The 22,673-nt window shown below is 41.0% G+C and overlaps 1 protein-coding gene across 1 annotated transcript in view; it reads right to left on the reverse strand.

Annotated features, from left to right (window-relative positions):
* HTT (huntingtin) overlaps positions 1-22,673 on the reverse strand; it is a 181,156-nt gene that overhangs the window by 16,998 nt on the left and 141,485 nt on the right. The window contains exons 54-61 of the mRNA XM_074951777.1: positions 21,751-21,851; positions 19,573-19,727; positions 18,982-19,121; positions 18,683-18,765; positions 13,282-13,412; positions 12,955-13,084; positions 8,239-8,394; positions 4,745-4,935 (exon numbers count right to left, since the gene is read on the reverse strand). Of these exons, the coding sequence (XP_074807878.1) occupies positions 4,745-4,935; positions 8,239-8,394; positions 12,955-13,084; positions 13,282-13,412; positions 18,683-18,765; positions 18,982-19,121; positions 19,573-19,727; positions 21,751-21,851 (1,087 nt within the window). The remainder of the gene's footprint in view (positions 1-4,744; positions 4,936-8,238; positions 8,395-12,954; positions 13,085-13,281; positions 13,413-18,682; positions 18,766-18,981; positions 19,122-19,572; positions 19,728-21,750; positions 21,852-22,673) is intronic.

The following is a 22,673-nucleotide window of genomic DNA, read 5'->3' on the forward strand; positions in this document are numbered from 1 at the left end:
CCCGGTGAAGGGACCACTTGTGGTGACTGGAGAAAGACTTGCTGAGGCGATCTTCCAGCTCCTTTTATGCTCCTGGAAGATGAGAAGCCTCCAGGTAGATTGAATGGGCTATGCAGAACTCCCACAGCTGAACTGCTTCTCTACACAGAGGGGAAGGGCGAGCTCCTCCCTGCCTGCTGAGATAGAACATGACTGACTGTAAGAACCAACACACACTTGCCTGTAATGTGAGGTGGGAATGCCTGACAGGCCAGATGAACTGCCCTGAGCTCTTCAGTGATGCGTAGCAAGAGCTCTTCTGAAGGCCAAAGGCCTTGAGTCCTGAGGTGCCCCAGGTGAGCCCCCAGCCTAACGCTGACATGTCTGATACCAGGGATAACTACAGTTGGGGTCGTGAAAAGGGAACATCAGCACAAACCACCAGCAGGTCCAGCCACCAGTTGAGGGAGGTGAGGACTGGGGAAGGTACCGTAAGAACCGAGTCTGGGTAGTGGCAGTTTGGTGAGTACATCGAGGCCAGCCATGCCAGGAGGGGTTTCAGATATACTCTTGTGTGCTGCACTACGTACATACAGGAAGCCATGTGACCCAAAAGCCTCAGACAATTTTGGGCTGTTGTAACTATGTTGTCCTTGAAGTGCACTATCAGGAACGTCATTGTCTGAAACCAATCTTCTGGAAGGAAGGCTCTGGCCTGGGTAGTCGAGCACAGCTCCAATAATCTCTGTCCTCTGTACTGGAGTGAGAGTGAACTTCTGTACATTTATTAGCAGGCCTAGGACCTGGAATGTCAACTGGATGAGGAGGATGCCGGACTCCATCTGAGCTCTTGACGTGCATCTGCCTAGCCCAGTGGTTCTCAACCTATTTACCATTGTGGGCCGCATCCAATATTACCTCTATGGCCCTGAGGATGTCACATGGGCTGCACCTCTGTGCTGATTGGGCCGCAAGTGGCCCACAGGTCACAGGTTGAGAACCACTGGCCTAGCCAGTCATCCAGATGCGGGTAGACTTGCACTCCTAGCTTCCTCAGGAAGGCTGCCACTACCACCATGCATTTTGTAAATACCCATAGAGCTGCCAACAGGCCAAAGAGGAATACTGCAAATCAGCAGTGCATTTGGTTCACAACGAACCTGAAGAACCTTCTGTGGCCTTGAAAGATTGATATGTGAAAGTAGGCAACTCTTAAATGGAAGGTGGTATACCAGCCCCCGGGATCCAGAGAAGAAATAATGGAAGCCAGGGAGACCATGCGGAACTTTAATTTCGTGAGATAGCTGTTGAGCTGGCGCAGGTCTAGAATAGGTCTGCACCTTCAGAATTAGGAAATAACGGGAGTAGAACGCTGTCCCCCTTAGATTTTGTGGAACCTCTTCCATGGTCCCCACCCAAAGGAGAGATTGAACTTCCTGGGTCAGAAGTTGCTCATGGGAGGAGTCCCTGAAGAGGCATGGGGACGAAGAGTGAAAAGGAGGGGTAGAACTGACCTGGAGGATACATCCCACTTCCATCGTTTTCAGCACCCAGTCTGTAGCGATACTGGACCATGCACAGCTGAAGTGGGACAGGCAGTCTGCAAATAAAGAGGGAAATAGGATAAAGAAACATGAGAACTGGTAAAATATCCTTGAGCATCCCATCAAAAGCTGCTTGGAGCCTTCTTGCTGTCTGGGTGGAGCAGATATTGACTTAGAGCTAGAAGGGGACGGTGGTCTACGCCTAAAGCCCCTGCTCCTTTTCCTCTGCATGTCTTGATGGGCTGGTGAGGCGGAATACCGGGAGGACTGCTGAGGTCTGTAGTGCTTTCTTGAAGTCACTGGGTAGTCCTGGAGTCCTTCAGCCCATGAAGCTTCTAGTCAGTCTGCTCCAAACAGAGCAAAGCCCCCTCGAAGGGAAGATCCTGGAGGGTTTGCTGGACCTCCCACAGGAGACCGGAGGACTACAGCCGTGAACTCTTATGCATGGCTACTGTGGAAACCATGGACATGACCATTGAATCCGCTGCTATCAGGGAAGCTTGCAGGGAAGCCCACACTATGGATTTCCCCTCATCTACCAGCGTGGAGAACTCCAATATGGCCTCTTGTGGCAGCAAGTCCGTGAACTTCAACATGGAGTCCCACATGTTGAAGACGTATCTGCCCAGCAGCACCTGCCGGTTAGTGATCCTGAGTTGCAGACCCCTGGTAGAGTAGACCTTTCTACCGAATAGGTCCAATTTTTTCTTTAGGTTCTTTAGGAGTATTTTTCTTTAGGTGATGCACCTTACAGACCCTGCCTTTCCTTTTTGTTGGCAGCGGAGACCACCAGGGATCGGGGGGGGGGGGGGGGGGAGCAAGATTGGGATTAGTGTACAAGAACTCATAACCCTGGGCGGGAAGGTGGAAGTTTACTACAAGGCTTTCACCGGTTTCATGATGACCTCACTGAGAGGCAGAGCAACTGCTGCAGCCAAAATGTCCACCAGACTATGAGAGGACTCTTACTACCTCCACCTGAATGCCCAAATTTTGGGCCACCATCTTCAGCTGCTCCTGGTGGGCCTTACAGTCATCTTGGGGCAGCAACACTCCTGTTCCTGACACAGCCTCATCAGGAGAAGAGGCGGCGACGGTGGCTGAGGGCACTCCTCTTCCCCTTCTGCGCCGACCAGATCCCACAGACTGGTTCCTGAAACTCAGCACTGGACTCGGTACCAGAATCTGGATCAGATGATGCCTGATGGGGCAGCAGTGCCCTTCTCTCAGAGGCCACTGAATAGGAGCACCTCAAATGGGCCCCCAGGATTGGGGGAAATCCCCATGGATTCCAAAAGGGACACTGCATCAGCATAGGTCCCCAGTGACCACTAGGCGAAGCACTTGACGACATTCCTGTGCCCGGATCAGCAGTGGATGAGAGTAGTACGACCCAACCTCTGACTCTGACAACGAGGTGTGTCTATGTGATGACCACGGAGGAGTGGTTCCCACCGGTGATGGAGAGCAGAGCCAAAGTGGGGAAGCCAGTGTCGGGGCCAGCATGGTCAGTTTTCCCTTAGACAGTACCGGACGGCCTGGTACAGAACAGTAACTGGTGGCCACAAGCTCTCTCCTGCCCGCCAGCATCAATACCACTGGCTCTTGCACTGTCGATGACACCAGTACCAATAGCAGGCGCCTGGTGGCAGTGAGTGAAGCCAGCATGGACGGCATTGCAATAGCACTGGTACTGCACTGTCTCTCCAGTGCGGACTGTTAATCTGGCACTGGACTCAACGGCGTCCGTATATGGGCCGGAGTCAGTGATGCTGACTGCTGCGCTGCTGAGGCAGAGCAGTGGCCTGGCTTAGATCACACTCCGATATGCTCCATATGCCTGGCCTTCTTAGGTGTCAGGGAACATCCCCTCTCAGCTGGCTGCTTCTTATGTCTCTTCCTCTGCACTGGGAATGGTGAACAGTGCTGGGACTCCCGCACAGTAGGAGGAGCGCACTGATGCCGAGGTGCTTGATACTGAGTCCGACTGGCTCAACTCAGAGGAAGGTCTCAGTGCCACCTCCATAATCAGGAACTTCAACCTCTCTCTTTGTCTGGGGCTTAAAATCCCTTCAAATCTGGCAGTGGTCCCCGATGTGAGCCTCACCCAAGCACTTCAGGGTCACACAGGAACAGAGTCTTGTTGCAGGAGGTACAAGGCTTGAAGCCCAGCGACCTAGGCATGCCTAGGCAACAGATAAGGACAAAACTCTGCTAACTAACCAAGATACGCAAACTAACTGACTGACTAACAACTATGCCAACTATATACAATAATCAGAGGAAACAAAGTTCACTGAGAACACTGGTCAAAGCAAGAGGAACAATTCCAGCAACCATCATAGGAAGTAAGAAAGAACTGTGGGGACACGGAGTGAGCTGGACCCTCTATACCGGTGCAATGAGCACACCCAATGCTATGAGCACCCCAGAGGACGTCCTGACGGGTACCACCGAGGGAAAATTTTCTTGCGATTGTGCTCAGAGCCAGCACACACCTACAGTGGGATCGAAATGTGCAAGCACTCGAAGAAGAAAGTTTAAACCCTTTATGACAATGGTTTTCAATCTTTTTTCATTTGTGGATCCTTAAAAAATTTCAGATGGAGGTGCAGACCCCCTTGGAAATGTAAGAAATTTTGTGGACCCCCCAGGGTCCACAGACCACAGGTTGAAAACCACTGCTTTTTTATATTAAAACAAGGGAAGATTTGTAATACAGTCTACTGAACTATCAAACACTTATTTCTCGCTCTTCCTTCAAGCACGTCACTTCTGCAAATCAAAGCTGAAGATGGTGGCAAGGGACACTAGTATGTATCAGCTACTATGATAGAAACCTTTAGTTTCCAGTCTGAGAGGCTGTTACATTTCAAAATGGCTAGGGGACAGGCAAACAACGTCCATATAAAAATAAAAATTGACTATTCACCTCAATCTTGAAACCAACTATCTTTTTGAGGTTCAAACCTGAAATGTAAAAGCTTTTTGCTCATGACTATGCACTCTATTTTCAATTGGAATCAGAAGCAAAAATAGTAACTTTGCAAGAAATTTAATTAGCATATTCTCAACCTGAAGTCCTCAGAATCTTCTAAAAAAAGCTTGTTTTACAGGATCAAGAGATTTGTATAAACCAGCATATTTCTAGATGCTTATTCTACAGTTCAAATTGTTCTTTGCATTAAAACACTGCAAAATTTCTAATACATAACACCTACTGTGCTATCCCTCTCAGATTGGAAAGCAAATACTCGCTGATAATTGGAATGAGTTGCTTTGCTGTTTCATCAAGCAGGTCACATTCAAGGATGTAAAGAATTCCATGCAGAGCTCCAATCCGACTTGGCATATGGGTGCTGCGTAGTGTTGATTCCAACAGACGGCTTACTGGTTCGGCTACAGCTTTATCCTAATGCACATAAACAAAACGATGCACTAAAAGCATCACTGGACCAATGCAGCATTCTGATGACTCATTAAAAGTGGAAAAGTTTTTGATGGTGAATTAAAGACTAGAAAATGTACCATGAATCAGAGGTTTACACAAAACAAGTACTTAGATATCTGAATAATGTACTAAGGGAGATTGGAGTAAGTTGGAAAACTGGTATATTCTGGCTTGCAAATTTAGTTAAACTAAAGAGGTTGCATCTAATTCTCAGTGTAAAAGCATTCTCCTCAGAGAGATCATAACATTAAATCAGTGTAAGTATTTTATCAACTTTTTGCAAGTGAAATGGTAAACCACTGCACCAAGATGATAATGTCACATTTGGAAAAGAAGTTCTGTGATAGTATATCATCAGTTTAGGGGAAGCACTAATACTACTGATAGGTAAGGGATGCCATGGATGCAGATTAGGATATTTACATACTAAGCATCCTTATATGTAGGCCTTGAGCTCCTAGAAGTTTCTAATCTGTCCATGGTCCTCCAAACTGGCGGATGTGTGGGAAGAACGCTAATATATGAAACAGATTGCTATATGCCCAAGATCTGCATATAAGGATGCTTGGCATGTAAGCACCCTAAACGGCATCTATGGTACATTACCATGGAGCCTCAGTCATTTGGACACACTGTTAATGGTCTGTTACCCATGGCCACTGACAGTCACACCTGGACACCGCTTCCTCCCCACCACCTGTATGTTTAGTCCTCGAGGGCGAACATGGTATTAGAGGATTGTAACAGAAGAAGCAGAAGCTGAGAAGGCTGGAATGCAGGTTATTTATATTGCAGTAGCACCTGGGATCCCAATTAGGGCTCAGGGCCTCACTACGCTAAGCACTTATAAACGTAACAAGACCGCCCTTGCCCCAAAGCCAAGAGACAGCAGGTGGACAGAAACAGACAGCTGGGGGAGGAGGGGCACCCATTCAAGAACATAATGAGACAACAGTTAAGCACAGCACACTAGCTGCCTAACCATTGTCAACCTTTTTGTACACATGACAGCAAAGAAGATTTTAAGGAGGGTAACCAAGTGGCTTTATGAAAGTTTACGGGGAGATGTTGATGGCAGCAGCTTTGCTTTCAATGAGCTTCATGAATGGAATGAGAATTTTTAGTGGAAGTAGTTGGGTGTAAGTGAAGGTGGTTTCTGCACCATACATTGGAAAATGTATTTCACTACAATGACTTTCAGGTTTGGAGTCTTAGTGGATCTATCACTGCTCAGGCTCTCTCTGGTAACAGCAGCAGCTCAACGGTAACATTCACTATCTACAACTGATCATAAGATTATGGCCACTCACTCCTAGTGTGGACCCAGCAATGGGCCTCCATGCCTTTGCTAAAATACTAAAATGCACTCTTTTTGGGACTACAAAACGTCCATCCTAATCTACAATCTAGCTCGCAATGCAACTACCCAACTTCTGAGTGGCATGAACCACTACATAGACCGACCTGTGCTCAAGTCTCTACAAAGGTTTCCTGTCTGGTTTTGGGGGGGGGTAAGTGAAGGGGCTGCTGCTTATCTTTAAAGCTCTGAATAATCTGGTACCTGGCTATCGGGGAGATGGCCTCTTATCATATCCCTTGTCACAGCAGTTAAAAATCAAATGAAGGCTCTCGCTGGACCAGAGGAAGGCTCTCAGTTTCACAGAATTTAAAGCCAGAAGGCAACATTAGATCATCTAGGCCAGGGGTGGCCAACCTGTGGCTCCAGAGCCACATGCGTCTCTTCAGAAGTTAATATGCGGCTCCTTGTATAGGCACCGATTCCAGGGCTGGAGCTACAGGTGCCAATTTTCCAGTGTGCTAGGGGGTGCTCACTGCTCAACCCCTGGCTCCACCACAGGCCCTACCCCCACTCCACCCCTTCCTGCCCCTCCCCTGAGCCTGCAGTGCCTTCGCTCCTCCTCTTCTTCCCCAGAGCCTCCTGCATGCCACGAAACAGCTGATTGGGAGGGAGGGGGAGTGCTGATCTGCAGGGCTGCCAATGGGTGGGAGGAGCTGATGGGGGCCTGCTGATGTATTACTGTGGCTCTCTGGCATTGTACATTGGTGAATTCTGGCTCCTTCTCAGGCTCAGGCTGGCCACTCCTGATCTAGGCTAACCTCTTGAATATCACAGGACCTTAAATTTCATGCAGTTACCCCTGTATTGAGCCCAATTACTTGTGTTTGACTACAGTATATCTTCCAGGAAGGCAGCCAGTTTTGATTTGAAGACATCAGGAGGCGGGGAATCCACCATTTTCCTTGGTTGTTTGTTCCAGGTTTTCCCCACCTTAACTGCTGAAAATTTGTGCCTATTTCCAATTTGAATATGTCTGGCTTCACTTTCCAAACATCTTGTTGTGCCTTTCTCCACTACATTAAAGAGCCTGTTGGTACCCAGTCTCTTCTCCCCATGAAAGTACTTCAATACAGTAATCCAGTACTTCTCAATTTTCTTTATGCTAGGCTACACAGTTTGAGCTCTTTAAACCTCTCGCTGTAAGGCATTTTCTCCAGCCCTTGAATAATGTTTCTGGCTCTTTTCTACACCCTCCCTAATTTTTCAACATAGTTTTTAAAGTAGGGACACCAGAATTGGACACAGAATTCCAAAGTCAGTCTCACCAATGCCATATACAGAGTCAAAATCACATCCCTACTTCCCTGTTCATACATCTACGGATCACATTAGTTCTATTTGCCACAGCATTGCACTGGGAGCTAATATTGACTTACTTGTTCACCATAACCTCTAGATCTTTCCTAAAGTAATGGCTTTCCAGCATACATTCCCCATTCTATACATATTGCTTGCATTCCTAGTTCCTAGAAGTATAACTTTGCATTTGGCTATATTAAAACTCTGTTTGAATGGGCCCAGCTTACCAAGTGATCCAAATCGCTCTGTATGACTGCCCTGTCCTCATCTTTATTTACTACTCTGCCATTTAAGGTCCTCCCCTCTGGAATTCATTCCCCAGAACACTCCAAACCACAAATATAGCAGTTTTCAGGACACAAAGACACCTGGTCTAGCTTTGATTTAGTTAATTTAATTATTAAAATTATAAAAAAAAATGGATGGATGAGAAGTAATTTAAAATGTATTAAAAATATGAAGCTGCCACTATGACAAGTGCTCCCTAAAACCTCTGAAAATATGCCAGTTCTTTGTGGCAGAAGTGCAGCAATTCCAGTATCAAATAGACCAAAATAGCAGTACATTCACAGACTTGCCACAACTTTTAAGTGACAATTTCTTACCATTCCAAGAACAGCAGCTGCTTTACATGTGGCTGGTACCAAATACTGAATGAGAATCTCATCTTCTGATGGATGCACCTTCCGCAATTCTGTCAATGTGGTATACATCATCTCAAATTGATTCCTTTCTGTAAACAAGTCAGACACTGCCAGAAGCTGTGAACATGATAAAAATGGAGTAGAAAAATCTGTAATTATCAAGTCACAAACATTAGACTGTCCCCGTTTAATATAACTGCCACCAAAAAAAAAAAAAAAAAAAAAACAAACTCCTTTTATTGTAAACATGGGCTATAAAAAGTTTTAATTTGAAAACTACAGTAAAATCAGATATAGCCTAATCAGACACTGGCTTAAAAAGGAACAGTCAAACTTTAAAAAGACAAAGAACCCAAGATGGTAGAATGACATTTACACACATTTTAAAATAAAATATTTAAAGCCAGTTCTTCTTACATACCTTCTGAAAGCAGAGTTTAGAATTCTGTATCTCTTAAATAACAGTAACACAAAACATCGGAAAATGCTCCCTGCTTTGTTTTAGGAATTATGGCTGAATTGCTCACTACCTTAATCAATGTGTTAGCTAACTCAGTCTTGAATATGTATCAGGGTGGTGCCCCAAACATATTTCTCAATGCTCTATTCTACCACCCAGGTATTTTTACTATCACTTGACCCCTGAACAGGAGTCAAAAAAACCTAAAACCACTTGGATTGCACAGTAACTTGGATTTGAGATGTGTTCTCAATACGTATTTCACATCTGGGGCACTTCTGCCCCAGGCCAAGATTGGAATCAGTAGTGCCCACTGGACCATGCCTGTGCCTTTCATGCCCTTAAGCCCCCTCCCTTGAGGGCATAAAGTGGGCAAAGTGACCAACCAACCCTCATTTCCTCCACCAATATGGAATTCCAGTGTTGTTAGACCTTGCAGTAGCTGGGAAAGGAGGGTGGGTTGTGGACTACATATAGATAATATATCTGGAAGAGCTCCAGTCACTATACAAGTTAAATAACTTCCCTTTCTTCAAGTGCTTGTCTATATGTATTCCTCATCTGGTGACTCACAAGCAGTGGACAAGATAACAGAGAAGGGTGCTTGGATTCTAACTAAAATAATGACTGCAGCACAGCTCTACCAAATCAAGCACTAGATAGAGATGCCTCTGCCATGGAATAAAGCTTAAGAAAGATACATATCATCTTCCAACTAGCTGTCGTATATATGTCAGTTATAGAATGTTTCTGAAACAAACTCCAGACGCTGCATGTGCTCTTGTGTTGTACGACGTGCTAATCTGCCCTGGAGGTCCATATGTAGAGAAGGTTCTCTCTACATACACCAACAACACAGCTTCCATGTCATGACATGTAGATATGCCAGGTCTGAATGAAGTTTTCTTCCCTTGTCCTGGCTGATTAAGTCCTGAGGGAAAGAAAGAGTTATTGGGGGACTATATGGACAATCTGTTGAGCTCTACCACCTGGCCAGGTAAGGCTAACAGAGTGATTAATCCCAAATCCTGTGTGACCTTTTTCATTATCCATGGGATCAGATGGATGGATAGGCAGTCATAATATAGACCTTGAGTCCACAGAATTGGAAAAGCATCTGACTGTGAACTGGGACTTGGTCCTCTGGTGGAGCAGAAGTTTTTGTACTTCTTGTTCTTGATTGCAAACAAATCTGTGCAAGGAAAATCCCACTGCTCAAACACTGACCCAATGACAGAGTCTTTCACAAACCACTTGTGGTTCTGTTAAAAATATCTGCTGGCATGTTCTGAAGACATGGCAAGTGGATTATCAAAACAGTTATTTGGTGTTGGATATGCCTTTCCACAGGTAATGGCTTTCTTGCATAGACAAATGGATCTGGTCCTTCCCTGCTTATTTACATAAAATGTTGCAGTTATAGCGTGTCATTATTCGGATGCTTTGTCCCCTGATGTGGCTGAGAAAAGCCATATAAGCAAGACACTGCTCTGTATTCTAGAACACTTATATGTAACAGTCTCCTCTTTGGACCACCAACCCTGTGCTCTGAGATAGCTAGGATGGGGAGCTCATCTAGGCATCGAAACATCGGTCACTGTACACTTCACAGGAAGTGATGGGTAGAAAGCAACACCCTTACATACTTGATGTGGTCCTTCTACCAGTTTAACAACCTCAAGACTTGGGGGATTTGAATCTTCATGTCTTTATTATGAAGGTGTGGGCTATAAGAGGACTACAACCATTCCTCTGACAACATTGATGGAGTCTGGCGATTGCAGTCACAAATGTGCATAAGACCACGTCCTACCAGACAGATATGTCCTTACAGTCGTTTGAGGATTTTCTTGATGTTGGTTGATTAGTAGAGACATGTCAAATTTGGCTCAAGGTAGATAGACTACACCACAGCAAAAGTGTATCTGGGCTCTGATAAATTACATTTTCTGAGCATGAGTTAGGGAGGATTAGTCCTTGTTTATATTGAGCCCTAAACCTGTAGAATATACTCAACCACACAAGGAGACAATATACTGAATCCTGTCCATGACTTGCTATGGAGAAGTTCCTTGAACCAACCAGACATCAAGGTACATTAAATGAACTGCTACTGCAACCAAACATTTCACAAAAGTTCTTGGGGCTTTTGACAAACCGAAAGACACACTTTGTACTGAACGTGTGTGTTGCTGACCACAAAAATGTAGAGATTTCCTGTGTGTGTGCTGGATGGATGAAAACATGCATCCTGGAGCTCAACAGCTGCAAATCAGTCTAGAGGATCCAAGGTGGTGATTACTGAGGACAGGGTCACAATCCAGAACTTGAATTGGCCGATGAATGTGTTTAGGTTTTTAGGTCTAGGATGGGGCAGCCTATTGATTTTTTGGGGGACTAGAAAATAATGGGAATAAAAGCCCTTTCTTACAAACCAAGGAGGAGCCTCCTCACATTGCTCCTAATTTCAGGAGGGACTGTGCCTCCCAATGTAATAGACTCTCATAAGAAGGGGTTCCAGAAAAGGGATGGTGAAGGCAGATGGATGGTAGGAAATTCTTGAAGCTGAATGGGGTAACTTTTCCCCTATTATCTCCAGCACTCACTGGTCAATGGAAATATGGTTTCAGGCTTCCTGAAAACTAAAGAAATTGGTTCCCAAAAAGGGTGGGGAAAGGGTAAGGATCTCCCAAAACTGGCTGATGGCTCTCGAAGTGACCGTCAAATTAACTGCTTCGAGGAAGGTAACAGTGTCATGGCAATGGTGACAACATATTAAACTCAATTGGGAGGACAGGCAGACCTGTGATAGGAGTATAGTTATGATGGAAGGCGTTAATCTATAGACAACTGGAAAGGTGCTTGAGGCTGTGGCTGTGCTAAAGAGATGTCAGGGCTTCAGGTGTCTCTCATATCCCCCTTTCTGATATCCCCCAAAATTAACAGGGCTCTGGCCACTGATGCCTTGATCAATTCCAGAATCTCAGGGAATGGTCTGTTGCAGCATTCAAAAGTTATGTTTTACTTACATACACAGAAATCCCATCAAGTTGAGCGTAAACATGATGGCCGCCCTCTTGGCCAACAGACCAGGGATCTCCAGAACTAAAAGCCATGAGGTGCTTGCAATTACTTGAGCTACAAGCCAAGGGTTCTGTAAACTGGGGTTGTAACAACTCATATGCTCTGTTGACCAGCATAGAAGTGGACTGTAACACACTCACCAGGGGGTTACATAAGAACTTTGCAAAAGCTTAGCCAAATAACTAACAGAAGAACAGGGACCACAAGTGCAAGAGACTAGACACCACTAAATTTGCTCAGTCTTACAGCCATGGGTGGTGAGAAGGAATTGAGGGCCTGTTGGTCATTCCACACCCTCTTATGCTCTCAGGCTGGGGGGCTCAAAGGCATGAAAGAGGTATGCGCAGCCTAACCGACAGTGCTAGCCAAAAGACTTCCATTAAGTTCATGGGGCAAACGTGCACCAGACATGGAATACATACAGACAAGCACTCAAAAAATAACTTCTCTTTACTTACCCTTTTGGCTTACAAAACCAACAACTAAAGTAAAATAAGTAGTCTTGGGGTCCAAATGAAGGTTACTGTTTACCAACATTATGAACCCAGATTTCCAAAAATGCACAATACATTATCTGTGCAGCAAGGGTGTCCCATCCTAAGATTTTCTAAGTCTATGAATAATTGCCTTTCAATTTACATTATCTTAAAAATTTCAGTGGCAATCACTCCCAGGTGCTCCATCCCTCAGGAATCCTAGATTTTATCAGATGTTTCAATAATACTCTTAGTGCCTACTTACATCATTTGTTCCTCTGCTTTTATATTTTCTTCCTCATTATATTACAGGGTAAACACAGAATCCTGAACTCTAGTCTTAATAGGTAGGCAAGTAAAGGAAGAATTTATTCTCAAATTTATTCTTTTATAACATATTTATTTGTAACTCAATTTTACACATATTCTACTATTAATGAGTGCTTAAAACAGCTTAATATATTTTAATCAAAAGCTTTCCCATTGAACTTTAAGTTACCATTACGGATGAAGGATGTATCATTACATCAATGACGACGCCTACAGAAGTTAGTTTTTCTGTATATTAGGAAAAGCTACTTTATAAACTCTCTGTAAACTCAAACATACCATGAAAGTGCACTCAATTATGGCACAGAATTTATTTTTTAGACTTACTGATCGCACCACTTCACTAATCAGAATGACTGGTGTTCTCTTGCTAGGATTTGATGGCAATATCCATTGACTGTACAGTTCAAGCAAGAACTGAGAGCAAGAATGTATATCAACCCCAGCCCGGTGTTTCCTGCAACGTACAATGAGCAAAGATTACAATCACTATATTCATGTTTCTTTTCAAAGTAATTAGAAAAGCAATCCTTACACAGCATCCATTTTATAAAAGGCAACATATAATTCTCTTTTAATGACTTCAGAACACAAGAACTATTAGCACTGAAGTCTTTTCAAAGTGGCAAACGAAAAAAAAGCAACACAAGTGACCTGGAGTTAATAGGAGAGGTTGGTGGTGAAGAAGGAGCAGGCATATCATTCTCATCTTCTTCATCTTCATCCCACTCCTCTTCTCTCAACGGAGTGATGTTATTTCCTAGCCACACGGAGTGTATAGAAACCTTAAATATCAGAAAACATTAACTTGAAAAATATTTAGCTTTTTCATAATCAAATTAGAAGTTGCTAGAACAAAAAAGCTATAACAAACTTTTCTATTTAAAAGAGGAGCAAAAATACTGTACAGTATCAAGACATGTTTATAAAAGCTTTATACCATTACTTTTATAGTATTTTATGTTGCATATGTGTTGTGCTTATATAGCAATAAGATTATGCTGTGCACCCTATCACTTCACTGAAAATACTGAACTTGTTTCTAAAAACGTATGGCATATTGAGTTTACAGGCACAACAGTGAGTTTTACAGGCATCGATCATATCACTACACTCACAGTACATTAGCACAGATCCATTAAGCTATAGCTATAACCAACTGTATCTTATCTGGGAACCAATATATGTAGGAGCAAGTCCCAACCCTGAATTTTCTAGCCAAAAATACTTTCAAAAATGTTTCCTTTATTTATATTCTAGTGTCAAACTAGAAACAATTCAGAAAGTGCTACTACTGTAAAATTAAAGAGGACATGGGACGGTTAGTGACTGCTGGGTCTATTGCCATTTGCAAAAGTTTAGAAACTTAACTGGGTTTAGCTAATCGCAACTCCTATGCTAATTTCAGAAAAATGCTTGTGAGGAAAGAGAATTGGAAGGTCAGAGTTTGAACAGTCATGTTTAGAACAGCCAAGGCTCAAGTAATATGCAATATTAGAGGACTTCTACTATGAGATATATGCAGTGACATTGCTGCCTTCCCTTAGATGTGTCTGGAGGAGGGGAAAAAAAAATAGATCAGCATGAAACCCTGATATCATTCCACAGGGTTTTGTGGGAACATCTGAATATGTGTGAATCCCATCCAGTCTGCATAACTGGATTTTGCACCCTAATTTTTGGGGCTAAATAAATCCCAAACTCAAAGTGCCAGTTAGCTGAAATGGCCTCACTGTTGGGTTGAAACTATGAAAAAAAATCAGACAAAACTAAAATCAATCTGGCCAATGCTCATGAAAGCTGGGACAAGTTGGCTGAAAGGTTAATGAATCTTAGAAAACCTGATGAAAATGTTGAGCTTATAACTAAGTCCAGAACCAGCCACGTTTTCTTTTGTTGCAGGTTTCACTATGAAAGTTTCACACAACTCTAGAAAAACACCACTTAGTATAAAAGATTTTGAGGGCTCTCCTAAATTTTATATGTTATATCATTCCTGCTCGTGTACAGGTTAATATTACAATTTTTATGTCTAACTTCGGACTGAAAGTTATTTCTTTAAATGTGACTTTTTTTTAAAAATCTGGATCCAGAACTTTCCATCTTCTGCTCATCTATTACTGTAATTTACTAACATTTCAAATATTCCATAGTGAAACTGAAGTTGAAGCAAACACAATCTACACTAAAACAATTATCCCCAGCCAGTTTTGCTAATTTCCATTGTGCTGTCAGTTTGCAGCCTTGGACAGAAAAATTAAGTAAAGATGATTTTCAGATTTGCAAGTCTGTGTGTGTGTAATCTCACTGAGTCAGACTGAGTGTGCATTTCATTTCTATTATGCATTTTTAAAACCTTGCATGCTCTACTGTTCTTTGAAAACTAAGCAAGAAAAGTAAACTCCTTAAAAACCGATGTTTTGGAGCATCTTTCAATATACTTCCCATGGTAACTATAAGAAGGTCACTAGTAGTTTTGTTCAAAAAAAAATCACCACTGGGATTGTTCATTGTCTCTGGAAAAAATGGGACGATTTCATTTGGGTACCAAGATATGGATTTAGTAGGCACTCACTGGAAATATTGGCCTCAAGTGTTAAATATTTATAGCACTGCTTAGTTACACTTCTGTAAAGCATTACATTCATATCTGGCACACAATAAGAATGTTTGCATCAGTTTGCTCAATAACAAGTCAAAGTGATATTTTTCCCCGAGTACAGTAAGCTGAGACCAGTTTCCAAAAAGCAAGTTGTGCCCTTGCTTATCTTATCATTGATAAGTTTATGAAACCAGAAATTAGACGGAATTTTGTTGTTCTTGCTGCATAAGCCGAGTACAATATAGCTGGAAGATTCAGATACACTGGTTCTGCAATGCAGACTGCAGTAAAAACTTGTGTTTGCAAGTCATCTGAGAAACCATGTCTTGAACACCACAGAGCAGCTCCAATTTTTCTAATTTAAGTTCAAAACATCATTTCTTACAATAACTACATTTTATGTAAGAAGCTGAGTCACAATTGTGAATTTTAAAGCAAAATATAATAAATTTTTAAAGTATATTTAAGTGCTCTAAAGGAAGACTAAGGAGTTAAAAATCTTACATGGATCACAATTAGAGAGGGGATTTCTGGTCTCAACCTAGACTACAAAACATGGTTTTACTCCAGTTATCTATATAAAAAGTTGCTTTAATCAGGGAATGAAGTTATTTCTATGAATTCTAACTTGAAAAAAAAAAGTTTCTACACAAATAATTAGTCTAGCTAAACCAGCTTTATCTTTCCTAAGTGTATGTTTACATTCTTCCATCCCTTCCCTAAAATTATTCAGAAAAAAATACAGATTTGCTTCCTCCTTTTAAAAATAAAATAGGCTTAAAATGTTGCATTCTTGTTTGCTCTATATTGTGCAAGCAGCAGCTGTAATGATGATGTGTACACCACAACGTCCATCCAAGAAATTCAGCTATACTGAGGTTATGATTTTAGTTAAATTAGCTGGCATTATATAAAGCTAGACAGGACCACAACACACATATATACTTAGAAAGGTTTCCCTTAATCTAACCTTTTTAATATTTATAAATATTTTATATTTATATATATTATACACACAATACCCACATATAGCATTATACAGACAACAATCAAGGTTATTTATGTCATGTTTTCAGGGGCTTGCAAATTGGAAATAAAATTCAATCCTGGCAGAAAAAGTGGTACAAGATCTCAGTCCACAAGCTAAATAGCAAAATGTTTTGTTTGGGTTTCTGATTTGGAGTAAAGGCACATAGGTGAGTGAGGAAATGAATAAAGAATGTGAAAAAAATCCATTTGGCCATTTTAATTTTTACAGATGTAAAAAATGATTCTCTCCAATGATTAATCTCTAGATAAGGATTAAATGTTTTTGTTATTTTGAGAAAGAAAAATAAGACTAATATTAAGTTATTTTAAAAATAAAGTTACTCGTCATGAGCAACAAAACCTAATTGCCAGAATATTCACAAATGTACATGGTGCATTTTGGCAGGGTCATATTTTAGACTGCAAGCTAAACTTAATTTCACAGCTGCATATTAGTCTAATGATGGAGTCACTTCAATTAAAAAAACAAAGGAAATTCAACACAAACACCCTACTCCATAAGATCATTTATTTCAATGTCTGAGGCTAAACTGGTCTATATTGCATCTCTGGTACAGTGCTAAACACCAGAAGTTTGTATAATGTGTTTATACAATGAAAAATATTGTAATGCTCAGCTTTGTCGACAAAACTACTTGAAACATGTCAAAGGCATGTCATTAAGGAGTGAGCCAATGACATATTTGAAGATTTTACAAAAGAAATCAAATTGGAGTTGAAGAAAAAAAAAATCAGAAAAGTTAACTTGTGAATAAATTTAATTTTCACTCCATAGCGCACACGCACACAAAAAGCTTTTCTGGCCAAATAAACTCACCTTGGGCAGTAATATTTTTGGACGTAAGTGTGACAGATAGGGCATTTTTCAGCAATATCCTTGATACACCTTACTGAATTAAGTTTATGTATCTTTGGGGTCCATTATTTTAAATGAATGATTTATCTATTATCATGGGCCAGGAATGTATGTAACATCTGGAGTGGGGAAATGTGACAGATGTCAGACTTGGGGGTACAAAGGATTATGTTGCATAATGTGCCAGATAATAATGGTCTTTTGGAACAAAAAGTGTTAAGTGGTTTTCCTGGAGACTATCTCGGGGAGGTGAATGCAAATTCCTGGTTACGCAAAACCCAGCCTTTTGAAGCTACGCCCTTAGAAGTGGACTATTGTTTGCTATCACCTGTTATATGAGGCCAAGATCAAATGACCAAGCAGCATCAAGGAAAGAAAGACTGAACTATTCATGGTAGTTCTTATTCTGAATCTGAGACAGTTATGAACTTATAGCGATGGGGTGAACTCAACTGTGGGTTTTGAAGGACTGACTTCTATGAGAGCCTGAGGCTGGAGTTGGGGTAACCTCTCGTAAGCTTTTTAGCATGCATGCAGGTTATTTTTTGTTTTTAAATGTGCTTTATTTGTAATGGTTTCACCTTAAGTATAAAATGTACTTGCATAGAAAGAGCTGTGTGGTAACTTGTAACTATAGCAATTATGCTGTTAGTAGCTTCTGGAGAGAAAGCAAAGCACAGACACTGGCCAAAATGGAGGCAGGGAACTGTGTAGCCTGGAAAAACCCAGGTCAGGAGGGAGAGACATGTAGGTCTCTTCTCAAGAGAGGTAATGGCTGTGGAGCTATGAGACTAGAGTGGGTGTCCTCAAGGGACCATGGAGGTGGAATACAGGTGCAGTTGCCCTGAACAGTGACAAAAAGTACCTAAAAATGTTATTTTGTAATAATAAGTTCCTTCTCAGTCAGAACTTTTGCATTGCTAGTCCTTCAATAAAAATGTTGGTATTGTCATAGCTGTAATGATTTTCTTGTAGGAAATACAAATGCCTTGCTAATGGACAGTAATATGACATCCAGCAAGTTAAAATATTCCCAACTAATAAAGGGGGAGACGGGTCCTAGAGACAGACAACATAAATCTGATATTTTCCATATCTTACTTGGAAATACTAACTTGGGCAATTTAGATCTTTTAACGGTGACGGAAACCTTATTCAAATATAGTATTTGAAATTGAGAAGTTTTTGCTAATGCATATGCGCCTTTTTAAAATGGAATACTATTTTTCCAAATGGAGTTTAAATTTAGTCATGGAATGAAATATTTAAATTATGAATTTAAACATCAGAATTATTGATAAGGCATTATACTTGGTGCTAACAAGTATTTAATGAATCCTGGTGGAGAACTTGTGCTCTCTAGCTAGGAAATTTATTTACAACTCAAAAAAAACTTCACTTGTTTTGTTTTCAGTCAGGATTTAAGATTGTCCTTAGTTTACTAAATCTAAATTGGATGTTAAGCAATGCTTCTTAAACTGGATTTTTGAGAATAAAGACAAGAAAGTTTTAAAAAGTTTGGGCTTGATGTATTAACTTGAACAAACCTGTCCTAGTTTATAGCCCATGTTTCCCATTTCTCGCTCAGTATTGATCTGCAGTAAAAGTTTTTCATGGCTGATAAGACCACCTAAAATAAAAAGACAAAGGACTTTTTAAACAAATGCCCAATAAACCTGAAAACTACTTTTTTTCTACATTATTTGTTCAGAATAGTGTATATGGTAATTCCTGTAAATGTTTTTCTATCACATATAAGAAAAGTTACTTTTTTCAGCAAGCAGCCATCATTTCATTCACTGCAGGACTGAAGAATTATTGGTATAAATAACCATTGCACACATACCTGTGGTAGCAGGAGAAAGTGATGGAACAGGGTCCCATGCTTGATAAAAATGGTGAGTGGCAATATTATCCCTTTTAGATATCATTGCTTGGATTTCTTGTTCCACAATTCCTCTGATAACACTTAACTTCCTCCCAAACCTGAAAGCTCAGAAGAAAGCACATTAATGGTTTAAGATGATGTTTTTTCCAACATTTGCCTATAAAATTAAGTATGAAAATTACTAGTTTACTATTCTAGCTGCATATTCACTTAGTTGTTTTTAAACAAGTCTGAAATTTTGCCTGAGCTTAGGGTTTACTGTGATTAGGATTCCTTCCATATTTAGCTTAGAAAAACATGAAGAGCTTTCATCAGGCAACTGCTATGCCAACAAAAGAGATTTAGCTATATTTAAAAATAAATGTACTCGTAGTGTAGTGTTTCATTTTGGGGTTTACAAAATATAGCGTGTGTATGTATACGTACACACATATACATCTATATTATACACCACATGTCTACATGTTACTAGAATAACTATCTTGTACATAGCTTGATAGAGAGTTATCAATATACATTAATGTGCTTTCAGAACAGGTGAAATAATACCTTGTATCCAGAACTTTTAAAGCTTTATTGCGGGGCTGCTGTTCCAAGCAGCTAACTGCTGGATTGCCTGCAACTGGTATCGTCATTGCACTCAGCACCAAGGAGGTTATGGCTTGCACAGCAAGAACATTAATTTGAGTCCTCTCTGTGTCTTCCTGTAAAGTGAACATACTCTATGTGAAAGTGAAAAATCATAAGTTCCACCAAAACCAATGTAATATATCACTTGATGCTACAGATGTTCTCTCAATACTCCAGTGGAAAGCAACACCACAAGGACTTTGGCAATGTTTCTGGTGAGAGTATAGATTACTTCCGGACCAGAAATCTGGCCACCACATCAATCTCCTGATCTATGTCGTAGTTTGCATGATGCCTCATACTCTTTGGGAACTAAATATAATTATAAGGATTTAACCTACAATCTCGTGATAGATATTTTTTCATATTTCCAGAACCATCCACCTACTTTCATGTTGCGTCTAAGTTCAGATGGATCCATTCCCAAGTTTTTGTGATAATTTCTTAGATCCTGATTAAGTCGCAACAATATAATCCATCATAACCAAATGATACACATTTGTGCTCGAGTCAATAACTACAGTGACAAATATGACAATTTCCTGCAATATCCTTGTCAAACCTTATTGAATTATGTGAAATTTTACTGTATTAAGTTTATATATCACTGTGGGCCAAGGATTGTATATAATTTCATTGGGGAGGAGACCACAGCCCTCCAGGAACTAAGAACTGTAATTAAGCAAATTCACTCAGGCTATAACATTTGCTAAGAGGGACCATCACCTTGGGAGACTTGCGTACGCCAGTTACAACTGGATCCTCTAGAGAACAGCAGACCAGAAAAGGACTTTTGTACAAATGAGCTTAAATTGACTTAGGGCAGTCTTTCTGATCCTACAAATGGACAGGACGTTCTGTCCAAAGAATCCTTAGGGAAGGGTTGGAAGGTCTGACAGCAATCAGAGCCCTTGTTGGAGATTGGGGAAGAGAGGTGATCTCTGGTAAGCTTATTAGCTAGCGATCATGTAGGTTCTTTTATTGTTTTTAACATTTCCTCTGTAATGCTTTCACCTTAAGAAAACTGTTACTTAAGACATTAACAATTTTTTCCAATTTTTGCTGTATTCAGCAATCTTTGCCATTCTATACATTTCTCTTAGGTACTCAATTTTTAAAAAATTATATGGCTACCACTGCCATAGTATCACAGCATCCCCAATCTTTAATGTATTTACCGTCTGTGAAGTAGGTAAACATGTCCCCATTTTATAGATGGGAACTGAAGCACAGAGAGACCACATGACTTGCCCAAGATCACAAAGGAAGTCTGTGGTGGGCAGCAAACTGAACCTAGATCACCCAAAGTCCCAGGCTAGTGACCTAGCCACTGGCCCATCCTTTCTCCCCATTCTGCCTACACAAAGCCTCTCCTAATTCATTCATATTTATTCTTTTTAGTTTATATTTATTTTCCAATACGTTGTTTGCATTGCAGCACTTTGTAAATGTTCAATTTCAATAACCTTGTCTGTTAAATATGCTGAGGTAAAACATATTTAAGGGTCTTATTGATACAGTACTTTCAAGCAAGTGCAGGGAGATGGACCACATAGCGGGTTTTTCCATCTATGACTTCTATGGGTTAGTTCAGGATACAACAGCAACAGAGACCAAGCTACATTACACATCCTGCTCACTTTGTGATATAAATCTTACAACAAACAGTATTGTATCAAGCTACTTTTTAATACTAAAATAGGAATAGAAAATATCATGTGCAATCTGACCAAATTATTGTTGCTGTTGGAACCTTAGTGCATTTCCTGAGTCTGATTATAAAGATGCAGCCTTTTTCTGATGCAATAAGAGGTTTCCTGTAATCTTTTAATAAAATTAAGCATCTGTATTATCACAATTAGGGTTTGACGTGTATTTCTTTCATTCTTCTGTAACTCAAAAATGGTTGAATTTTTTTCTCAAACTTTCCAAAACCATTCACCTACAGGCAGAGACTTTAGCCCAGAAGGTAAATGTTAAATATAAAGGAAATCATCTTGCAGTATTACAGTGGGCAAGGGTCCGCCTAACAGAGTAAAAAATTACCAATAAGGAAAAGCATTTATACTACATAAACATGTTACTGAATGGCTTTACCTCTTGTTGACTTTCTTCTTGGTCCATTACAATTGGTTGAGTTACAAGCACACCAAGGAGAGTAGCCCAGGTCTCTTCAAACTGAGTACGGCTGGTCCACCCTATGAATGTATTTAAAGGTATAACGCTATTTACTACTTCAATGCAACTATAAACTCGCTTTTATTACAAACATGAAACGTTTCAGAGTAACAGCCGTGTTAGTCTGTATTCGTAAAAAGAAAAAAGAAAAGGAGTACTTGTGGCACCTTAGAGACTAACCAGTTTATTTGAGCATGAGCTTTCGTGAGCTACAGCTCACTTCATCGGATGCATAGCATGTCGTGGAAACTGCAGAAGACATTATATACACACAGAGACCATGAAACAAAACTTCCTCCCACCCCACTGTCCTGCTGCTAACAGCTTATCTAAAGTGATCATCAAGGAAGGCCATTTCCAGCACAAATCCAGGTTCTCTCACCCTTCCCCCCCCCCCCCCCCACACAGACACACATACAAACTCACTCTCCTGCTGGTAATAGCCCATCCCTCTTTGAAACCTCTCTTTATAATGCGCATGTTAATCAAGGTGGGTCATTTCCAGCACTAATCCAGGTTTTCTCACCCCCCCCCACCCCCCTCCAAAAACCACACACACAAACTCACTCTCCTGCTGGCAATAGCTCATCTTACAATGTGCACAGCAATAATCCAAGTTTAACCAGAACGTCTTGGGGGGGGGTTTGTAGGAAAAAAACAAGGGGAGATAGGCTACCTTGCATAATGACTTAGCCACTCCCAGTCTCTATTCAATCCCAAATTAATAGTATCCAATTTGCAAATGAATTCCAATTCAGCAGTTTCTCGCTGGAGTCTGGATTTGAAGTTTTTTTGCTTTAAGATAGCGACCCTCATGTCTGTGATTGCGTGACCAGAGAGAT

This window comes from Natator depressus, chromosome 4 (genome assembly GCF_965152275.1).
Source record: "Natator depressus isolate rNatDep1 chromosome 4, rNatDep2.hap1, whole genome shotgun sequence".
NCBI classification, from domain to species: domain Eukaryota; kingdom Metazoa; phylum Chordata; order Testudines; family Cheloniidae; genus Natator; species Natator depressus.